Source organism: Enoplosus armatus, chromosome 8 (genome assembly GCF_043641665.1).
Source record: "Enoplosus armatus isolate fEnoArm2 chromosome 8, fEnoArm2.hap1, whole genome shotgun sequence".
In the NCBI taxonomy this organism is placed as follows: Eukaryota; Metazoa; Chordata; class Actinopteri; order Centrarchiformes; family Enoplosidae; genus Enoplosus; species Enoplosus armatus.
In genome coordinates, this window is record NC_092187.1 from 20,213,164 (window position 1) to 20,224,356 (window position 11,193).

The 11,193-nt window shown below is 39.8% G+C and overlaps 1 protein-coding gene across 1 annotated transcript; it reads right to left on the reverse strand.

Annotated features, from left to right (window-relative positions):
* Positions 1-1,463: 1,463 nt before the first annotated feature.
* On the reverse strand, positions 1,464-10,476 carry nt5dc2 (5'-nucleotidase domain containing 2). The gene is made up of 14 exons (XM_070910237.1): positions 10,095-10,476; positions 7,617-7,801; positions 7,444-7,518; positions 7,291-7,346; positions 6,966-7,059; positions 5,965-6,093; positions 5,438-5,498; positions 5,228-5,330; positions 5,025-5,126; positions 4,804-4,885; positions 4,523-4,609; positions 3,067-3,207; positions 2,584-2,648; positions 1,464-2,091 (listed from the first exon to the last, which is right to left on the reverse strand). The coding sequence occupies exons 1-14, from the start codon at positions 10,468-10,470 to the stop codon at positions 1,830-1,832; spliced, it is 1,818 nt and encodes a 605-aa protein (XP_070766338.1). The 5' UTR covers positions 10,471-10,476; the 3' UTR covers positions 1,464-1,829.
* Positions 10,477-11,193: the final 717 nt, after the last annotated feature.

Here is an 11,193-nt window from a genome sequence, read left to right on the forward strand (position 1 = left end):
CAATCCACGATGGAACAAAACACCACATGGAGGAGAGCTGTTTTCTAGCATTTTGTAGGATTCTCAAATCTACAGAGGGGGAACTTTAAATATACAAACACAGTGAAGATTGTGTACCCAAAGGGAATTTGACACAGGATGCAATATGCAGCCAGCAAGCTGTGTGCCAAAAGAGGTGTTGATGTGCAAAAAGACGCAGTCTCGGAGTCAAACAGCACTCACTCAGGGCTTCGCTGGGGAAACAGGAAGCCCTGTTAAGTCCCCAATGGAAGAATTGAGAGAAAATGTCATTCTGTCATCAAATGTCACATAAATCTATAAACTCTGAATAGGAATGTTGTGGTGCAATTAATCACTGAATGTCAAATGGTGTCATGAGGTGTTAAAAAAAATAAACAGAAGGCATAGCTGCAGGAACTGACATTATGAAATGAAATGTCATTCAAGAAAATGCCATTATGCAATCAAAACAGACTACTGAAAAAGGGTGTTTAAAACGAGCTCCACTTAAACTTCCAGACATAAACAGTGAATTATTAGCCAGCCCTACATCGAAGTGACCCTTGCAATTCAATACATTCTGCATTGACAAAGTGGGGTAGAAAAATAGCCACATGGGACACGTGTTATCTCAATACACTGGTTACATTGAAAAGCTCCTCAGGAAATATTTGAAAACATATTTAATCTTCAATAATAAACCAAGTCGTAGGTTGAATGTCTGGAGACAATATCGACATGTGACGGTGATGTCAGCAGCCGATATGAGAGAAGTCAGATTTTCTAAGAAATAAAATAAAAAAATGGCGTCTCTCTTAAAATCAAACTTTTATCTTTTAGTCAGGTACTGGGGCAAAAAAAGAGGCATGGAAAGGGGTGGCAACGATGAAGAAATCATGTCATTGACTTCATGCGTGCGTTAGCTTATAATATACTGTAATCAGTACAAACCTCCGTGTAGCGATACAGCCCGTACAACGATGCTCAGCAGCAGCCACGCCAATGATTCCTACACGGGACAGCACCAGCTCCGCAGAACTTGACCAAGAGCGCTGTCCTCTACTATCTCCCAGTTATTTGAATTTAAGTTAGCTGCAACTGTGAAGCGCCACTTAAAAAACAACCATTCAAAGTGAACATTAGCAGGAAACAGAGAGTACAGTACCTTGGCTGTTGTCTTCAGGCAGGCGGCTCGAAGTGAATGAGTTTGTGATGCTGAGTACAGTGGTGATGAATGGATGCTGCGCTGCCTAGCAACCAAACGACCAATCAAATAAATGGAAGACAATTTAATAGAGACTGCTTTTCATGCAAGACTCACTAAATGTGTGTAGTTAACTAAAGGTTAGGCTGTACTAATTCTAGTCATAATACAGTAATCTTAAACTAACTTGCTTCACTTTTACCATTTATTAAATGAAAGGTGCACAGTAGCCTGTGAGAGTTAAGAGATCAACACATAATTATGTAAGATTTTACTTTATTTATCACTTTATTTGTTGTAATTGTGCGACAGCAGCTCAATGTTGTTCAGCATTTCCATATCACGTTGATTCGGCAGCAACCGTAGTGTCTGTCAATCTTGTACCACAACATGTTTAACTGAACCACATGCTCTCTGGACAGCAGCTAAATCTACAGCGCCCTCTAGTGAATTAACCGGGGAAGTGGGTCACTGTGTAGAATGCTTTGCCCTGTGGAAGGAAGTTGTGCGGCACCTTCTTGGCTAAAAAGAAACCCTGCTATATGAAAGAAATCCTCAGTCAATCTCAATTGTTCACCAGGCCTAAAATACGAAATCCTAACAGTCAGTGAGGAGAGCACAGCTCTCATCGTATGTGAGACATCTCCTCCAGAAAAGGTGTCTTCATGCAGCCTGTGCAAAGCTGGTCCATCCACAGAGGGGCCTCGTGCTGCAGGGGGGTGCGGCGGGGGTAGAAAGTGTACGAGAGGTCATAATTCAAAAGACAGCTGAGGGAGGCCATGTAGACGTCTGAGAAACGGCACAGACGTCTGGAGAAGTAGGTGGGGTTGTGACACGTTCTGAAGATGCTGCCGAACTGAGGGTTGAACAAGTTCTTTGTCATCACCCTGCAACGTAAAAGGTTAGGATGAAACGTCCTTAAAGCATTAAAAGTAAAAGTATTCATTATACCGGCAGAATGGCGGTGTTATATTATCATTTTATGTTATTGAATTATCATTACTGATGCATTAAAATGTAAAAAGCATTTTAATGATGTAGCAGCTCGAGGTAGAGCTCATTTTAACTAATCTATATAAAGTTGGATACTTTAATTTACTGCACAATAGCATCACATTTTATATGCTCATTATAGGTTCTTCAAATCTTAATCTACAAAGTAACTAGCAACTATAGCCGTCATGTAAATGTAGTGGAATAGAAGTATAAAATACCATAAAACTGAAATACTCAAGTAAAGTCTAAGCACCTCAGAACTATACTTGATTCCAGTGTTTTAATAAATATTGTCCAGGGTGTATGTGTGATAAAAGCAGGGTTCATTGGGTTCATTGGGAGGTGCATAAGATTGAGTGAAGGATTAAGATAATGGCACTCACCTGAGTTCTTCTCTCTCCTTCTGCCATTCCTGAAAAACCTGTTTAGACTCTGGGTCCCGATGTGTCTACAATAATATAGAAAACAACACTATGAACAAATGTATACAGTTACAAAAAAACCCACTAATATTTCCCACACGCAGTTTGATCTGAACCAGGTTGTTTTTACTGCTTCATTCATTAAGTTTCAAACTACCTGCTTTACTGCTAAGTTACATGGACTCAAGTAACTCGATAACTGGACAGTTTCTTGGCATCCTGTTTTGTCATCATACCAGTTAAGAAATTAATATCTCAAATAGCTGGAAATGAGTGCCAGTGCACATGTGATTTGCCATCAGTTCATTTAACAATTTGAGGCTGTCTTCTTTAACCTGTAACACATCAGCATTGGAGTTTGTTTAGACTGAGACTTGCGTTGTGCGTCAGTGCTGTGATTTGGTGAGCCCCTGTATAAAAACAGAGTAGAAGCTCCATACACACCTGTAGGCGCTCCATCAGGCCGGTTAAAGCCTGCAGCCAGGTGAGGTTCAGAGCATACCGGTCTGTGCTCACCATTTTGGTTTCGTGCTCCAGCTCAGGTACTATGGCCGCTGTACGCCAGCCATGTCGCAACATCAGGTCCTACCATGACATGTGAAATTGCTTTGGTCAAACTCGAGCCTGTACAATGATTTATTATAGTATCCTTATTATCTATTCTCTCTAAAGTGCTGCTAAAAAGGTTGGAAAGGTATGTTTTCACCTCTGACAATCAGTTTGGCTTTAAAAGAAAACATGGCACTGATGTGTATTTATGCTCTAAAGGAAATAGTTGCTAAATATGGAAGTCAAAAGGTTTCTGTTGTACGTTTTATTTTTCTCTGTTGCTATCGACCCTCTTGTGAGTCTGAAATAAACTTTGAATTGAATTGAAATTGTAGGACTCATCAAGGACTAGCATGCAGAGTAGAAAATATAATTTTTTTTCTGAGGTGGAATCAGCCTTCTCAGGTCACATATTTACTTATCTTTACTTTTCTATATACTCACTTTATGAGTGAATAATTTGCTTCCAGTTAGTCACAGAATAGATAGTGTTCCTGCTGGTTTATGAAAATACATTTCTGGTCTGCTTGAATAATATAAACCCAGTGGACCCCTTAGATCTTTAGGCAGTCAGGTGGTAGTGCCTCAGGTCAAAACATTTCTTGATATTCTGCTGCACACAGATGGAAACAGCTAGCAGCCCCAACTTTAACCATTTTAAAATCTAATTTAAAAACCACTGCTCCCCTGTGCCTTTGATTAATTGGTTTCTCTGCTGCACTTTTATTTCCTGTATTGAATTTGGGCCATCATGTCTTCTTACTGCACTGTATTTCTGGTCCATTATATATATAATTTGTTTATATGTATTTTAATTTGATCTATTTTTTAAATTTCAATTGATTTTATTCACTGTGTTATAAAACACCTTTATATTAATATAATATTAATTCATTTCTTCTCCTTATGTAAAGCACCTGTGTTACAAATAAAGTTGCCTTGACTTCCTTACTGACTGTGTGTCTCATCAGCAAGTACTTCAAATAGTACTTACACAATATAAATGTTTCAGCTGTTAACATGCTCATGCACCTTCTACACAGTGATCCATTCTATTAATTCTACCTCTTCTCTAAACAATATCAGGCAGCCTGCACTGCCATCTGGTGTTTGAAATGGCTCCACCCAAATGCCACATTGGACATTTTCAGAATTGTGCAATACATAGAGATAGTGGGCAGTTATCAGTGTGTGAACATCATGGCAATAATTAATAATTAATAATAATGGCAAAATAATAATTTCAGTTAGCGCCGTTTGTAACTGTTAAATGAAGGTCACATCAGCAATCCTGAAAAATGGCATTTCTTGTAAAATTCCCTCTTTGGCATCACCATGCTTTGACACTTACAGCCAAGTCACTATAAAGATGGTCTCCAAAGTAAAGAACCTTTGAACCTCGCCAGCCTGTCAGTCTGAGAAAGTCAAACAGGTTTCCCTGAAACACAAAAAGACCACGAACAAAAAAAGGCCATTCTCTTTAGTTCATCAAGACACAAAGAATGCAACAAGTAAAAACATGCAGCATTTACAACATGTAAAAACACAGCTATTAAATTGAGAGCGAAATAAGCCTGATGATAAGAGGACCAAGCTCAAACATAAAGAAACGTAACGTAACGTAATACAGACCTGTTTGTAGATCTGTCCTTTGTCCAAACTGGTTATCTTTTCCCACCGAAGGTCTCCATTACCATCCAAACGTCTGAAAGGTCTGTAAGAGTAACACTTCTGAGATCACTCTCCAAAACAAGAAACTGAACTGAAGTGATTGTTTAGCTCAACTACTTTTTTGAATCATATTCTGAATCAGAGGATAAATGTTCTGTTTACCACTTTTTTCATTTACTTACTTGATACAATCAGTGAAGAAGTGAGGTTTGTCTGCCTGCACAATGACAACATCAAAGAAGTCTCTCCAATTTTTCCCGACCATGTGCGTCATTCCTTTATCCCTGCGTACAGAGGGAAAAAAATGTTGAATATTGCAACAGAACTGTTCACCCTCATTATGAGTCAGAGTGGACTCATGAAGCCGTGTGTCAGTAACACTTACACAAAGCTGAAGGGACTGTTGGTAATGAGAAAGAGTTTCTTTCCATGACTGACCAATTGATGCAAAACAGCATCCGTCTCTTCTCCTCTCAGAATGAACTTAGCTATGAAGAGAAGGGAGACAGCTCAGAAGCACAAAGTCTAAGTGTAATGTTATTTCATGTGCAGCAAAGTGCTGGCTTGATACAAAAAGAAGAAAATGATTTCTTACGGAGATCTTCCATGACCCATTTGTACATGTAGCCTTTGAGGTGAACCATACCAATTGCTTCCTAAGGATTAAATAAGTGTTACATAGAGACAACAGATCTGTTATTCAACAATTTCACGCTAGTATTTCCTGCTGAGAGATAGCTCCAAACTACAATCACTCACAAAGAAACGGCCCATTATGTGAAAAGGCCTAAGAACCTTATAGTTTGCATGTTTTTTTTTTAATCAAAGCAGATATTATGGTGACTTCGTGGACACACTGTAGTGCCCTGTAACTGGAAACCCTAGCACCCCAGGACCAAGAGGAAAAGCAGTTATTGTTCTCTGTTCTACCCATGAGAGTCCATTGCAAACTTTTACTGAGCTCAGCAGATTCCCGAACCTCCAGCTGAAGAATCCCAGCATGTGAAAACAGTCAAATACACCGGGTCAGTATGCTTCTCTGTGTGAGCTACAGGGTGAGGCCACAAATTAAAACACAGGGTGTAACAGTTAATACTGTGAGAGTCGGGGGGGACGTCTCACCGAGACGTCCTTGAAGAGGTGAACTGGATCATAGTCAATGTCGTTGGTGATGAAGAAATCGTTTGCCACAGCCAAGAGAGTCATCTCAGGAATGGAGAAGATGTCCATGAACTGCTTCACCTTCGGCCCCTGCGATAGAAAACACATTTTGATGCTTAATATTTACTTGCGCACTTGTTTACGAGGGATGCAGCAAATATTTGTGAAACTGCAGAATTATTACTTTTGAATGACTTCCTAATCACATTTGGAACAATTTTCACTACAACCACTACCCACGAAGAAGCTACTCAGAAAACAGAGCCAAATGAGATTAGAGTTACACCAAAACTATTTTGGATACAACTGTTGTTGTAGGTGGAGAGGCATACTTCCTGGAAAACACTTCAAAGACCTGATGGACTGAAAACTATTTGAGCCTGAATCAAAACTTCAGAGTCCAAATTGCTCCTAATTAGCAAACAGGTCAGATTAATATTTGTGACTGTCAGATTCAATATAGATTTCTACTTTTCCTGACTGATTGAGTGCAGCTTCTAAAAACAATTTTTTTTTGTTGGACACAGAGTTCTTGCAATCAGCTTTTGAGGGTACTGTGACACTCCCTTCCAGCTAATTCATGACGACAATGGAACAAAAGCGATTACAAAATTCAACATCAAGACTTTTGTAACAGGAAAGCCTCGCAAAGCCAGGCACAGGAAATATCTGAGGACAGCTTTAATCCTGAACTACATCCCCGTTTGAGAGTGGCTGGATGAGATTATAACAGATGTGTTGAGACGACAAAGTTAAGAAGAGCTTTCCCATCTGTGCCAAACCAAACCCGTGTTTCACAGAGAGGAAACATTCAGCAAATATCTGAACACAAAGCGCTATAGCTGTCAGGCAGCTCCCTCCACCCAACTGTTTAAAGTTATTACAAACATTCAAAGCCAACTGAGTTGAAGTACCCAATAGTGTTCATATTACTGTACACTTTTATAATTACTCCCCCTCACCTTTCCATAGAAGCCACTGTCCTGCTGCAGGGGGACATGGTAAGTCCCTCCGTAGAGCTGAAGGACCTCCTCATCTGGCAATGGGCTCAGACCCCTGGGAACATCAAGCACAAATGAATGCAATAGAGCTTCAAAACACACAAAGCATTATTAGACAACATCAATAGATGATTTTGCCTTCAGCAGCAGGGATGTAGATAGAGAAATAAAAAAAATAAAAATACACTTGATGGTCATGATTTTTCACTAAATTGTATTTCAGTAATGGCCTAAAAGTGGTACTAGTATTTTGCAACATACACTCAGCACAGCATCGGCCTCTTACCGATACACTGTTCCTGGCTGAATGTAATGGAAGGCATCAATCTTCATCAGAAGACCCTACAGAGGGGAGACAAAGAGTTTCTCTTGTAGCTAAACAGGGAAATGTAAACATTTCTCTTCCTGCAACTGACATTTATAATTTAAAATAATTTACCTTTTGGATGTCATAGTGAAGACCTCGAGCTGCAAAGTTGGGAATGTAGTCATATTTGCCGATGCCTTCAGGGTACTGTCAAGCAGAAGGACAAATTGGGCAAATTAACCTGAATCTAAAAGCAGTTGTAATGCCAGTATAATGGCATATAATGCAACTAGTGCGAAACACACCTTAAAGTGCTCAATTAAAAAGCCTCTTGCTGTATTGTAGATCATTGTATTGAGTGCATTTGAGTAGAGAGCCAGCGTGTAGTCATAGTCAAAGCCGTAGATGTCCACTTCAGCCAGGCTGACCTCATTGTTAGCGTAGATGGTGGAGGAGTTGAGGAGGTTACACGCACCTGGTGGAATCAGGTCTGAGAGCAGACGGGAAACTCTCATTCAAATGAAACGAGTCAAACAAGACAGACTTCAATGACTGAGCAAGATAAGGGAACAAAACACAAGTCACTGTTTTCACTTGAGGGACAGTAGGATTAGGCCATCCACAATGTCTGACTCATATTTGATCGTCAAAAAAAATAATTTTTTTTTCTGATGAAACCTGCCGATTATGCACTTCTGCAGAGAAGAAAGAAGTCATTCCACGGCTGTTTTCAATCTAGTGAGGTTGGCAAGTTCATCGGAGGTTGTGTAATGTGTGCTTCTAGACTCAACTGACTCTTCAACTAAGTCAATCCAAAAAGAACATTTTGTACAGCCCTTACAAAATTAAGAGTATTTTATATAATGAATCACTGAATAGGAGCATAACATTCATTACCTGTTGTAAGAGAGGTTCTTTTCATTATCTACTTTATCTGTTTTGTTGGTCACGCAGCTAACACATGGGCACAGATTAAACAAACAATCTGTCACTGAGACAGTCTCTAATACCCTGGCTGGAATATGTGCACAGGCCTGTGCCACTGTGGGTCTATAGGAGAAAGTGGGCCATGGCCTTCTGTGGTAGGGCAGGTCAATGAGGGCTGCAGCTGGGCAGAAGACATGCATGTAACAATCCTGAGGCTAGTTTCCCTCCAGCCACTCCACTACAGGAAATGCCTCTATTTCCATGCCGAGTCACATTTCAAAAGATTAGATCTATGAAACTGCAAGTCAGTCTGAGAGTGCATGGCCAGCTTTAATTAAAACCTCTAATGTTGAGAATTGACGCTTTGCTTTGGCACAAAATCAGTTACTGAGGGGAAAACTTATTACAGAATATTACAGAAGAAATGTACATTTATTACACATAAAAAAAAGGAAAGGAAAAGGCTGTAACCAAGTACTTGAGTATTTCCATTTTATGCTACTTCTACTCCGCCACATTTCAGAGGCAAAACTTTTTTACTTTTTACTCCACATTAAGATTTTACATAAAACATATAAAATCTGTCTATAAATTATGATGCATTGTTATAAACTAAACAATCCAACCATTTTATAAAGTAGTTCAAATCAGCTCCATCTCAACAAGCTGCAACATTAAAATGTTGTTTGCATGTTATTGCAATCATATATCATAATAATAATACATCATAATAGCACTGCAGGGGGGCATTATGCTGCATAGTGAGTACTTTTAATACTTTAAGTGCATTTTGCTTATGCACTTTTACTTGAGTAAGATTTTGAATGCAGACTTTTAGTTGTAATTCAGTGTTTTTATATTATTTGCTTGTTACGTAATTCTAAAACATAAACTGCCTTTTTGCTCCCTGCACATTTTAGCCTTTTTATTTTTCTTATCTATATTCTTCGTGTAGCAGCTCCCGTTGCTTTTATCCTACACCCTTTGTTTTATTCTGAATTGCATAAATAGTATAGCACTTTTAATTTCTTCACTTGTCTTAATGTGTTTTTACTGTATTTCATGTTTTATGTTGTGCGTGTTTATGCGGTCTTGCCCGAACAAGAAGTCCCTCTTGCGGGATCTGACCTGAGCTGAACTTGTTGATATTGATACGTGAGGAGCTTCATATTTCCCGACTGTAAAAACACGCTAAAAGTAGGGCTGGGCCTTATGTACAAAACAACAACAAGTCTGAAAAGTAAATATTTCAGTTTCAAATAAAATTACTATATTTGTCATGCTCCATTTTGAGGAAAAATGTCGGTTCTATTTTGATCATGAGGCTAATGTAAACACCAACTCCAGCCAACTCCTTCACTTACCGTCAAACGCAGCATGATTTTAATTTAGTGGTCTGCCCTAAACAACTATGTTTTCCACTATTAGCTCAAATCAACGCTAACATAATGCTAAAGTAGTGCTGCAACTAACTATATTCAAATAACACCAACATGTAATAAGCTAGTGCTTTCCGCTAGCTGGCTGTCGTTGGGGCTGTTTGTTTTGAAGACCAGGACCAGCGGGAGACCAAAATGAACTTCTTAACTTGTTATTGGCTCGTCGTTTTATTTAAAACAGCATACAAAACTTTTAAACTGTGTCCTAAAATGTGTTTGGCACGGAGGAGCCAGCAGCATTAATGTGCCATCTGTCCGATTTGACTACTTGGAAAGAGGATAAACACAATCCCCGAACGGACAAAATGTCTTCACTAACGGCTGAAACGTCGTTGATGCTGGGAACAGAGAGCCCTGATGACGTGGCTGGTTGCTATAAGGGGGTGACCTGAGGATAAAAGGGGACCCTCTGCTTACCGTGAACCAGCCGTTTCATTTCATTGTAACGAGACCACAGGTAGGACTTCTGGTCCACTGGAACTGCGGTGGAGGTGTATGACCGTCTTCTTACACCAGTAACACCGGGAGCACCCGCGGGCTCCATGGGTCGCTTCTTATCCGCAGTCGTACATCGTTGCGTCGGCTCGCTGGATGTTTGCACGTCGCCACCACTCGGCCTGTCCGAGCCGCAACTTTGTTCTTTTGTATTTTCGCGGCCCTGCTTTCTTCCTGCAGACACCCTGCATGTGGTAGAAAGTCTGTTCACTTTGGGGGATCGCGCAATAGGAGGAGTCCTGTTTCCTTTAGTCCACAGTGTACGGGTTAATGCTGTGCCCACTGTCTTTAAAGACATTTTTACTGCCGCCTGAGTGTGCAGACGCCTAAAAACTGCTGCCTCTGCAAGCTGGCAGATGAAAACATCCCCTCGCCTTCAATGTGGCCACGCCACGGGGCGGGGCGGCAGTCCCTGCAGCCAATCAGAACCAGGGACCTGACCGTAGCTACGTTCATAACAAACGCCTATTAACATGGGACAAAATGCATTCAGGACCTCCCTTATTATACTGATGGAGAATATCTTGACACAAATTATTTTTTACTTAAGTGTAGTTTATTTGACATTATAAGCAGTGGTGAAAAAGTAAAAGTAGCAATGCCATAATGTAAAAATACTCCTGCATTGAAAGTATGTATGTAATGTTTGCAAAATATAAAGTATCAAAAGTAAAAGGAGAAATGCCCCCTGTGAGTGTTATACTATTACTTTTGTAGCTGGTTAAGATAGAGCTAATTTTAATCAAATTGTTGGATAGGATGGATGGATTCATCTACACCAATGCATCATATTTTATGAACTGTTCATATGTTTTGTATGCAAAATCTTAATTTGTAAGATAAATGTAGTGGAGTAAAAAGAACAATATTTGCTTCTCAAATGTAGTGGAGTAGAAGCAAGAAGTAGCAGGAAATGGAAATAGTAAAGTAGAAAGTGCTTTTCCAATGCCTGGCACAACAGAACCCGAAGGAAGATCATGTTAGTACTGAACCTCAGTAAGCATAAGTTGACAACACTAGC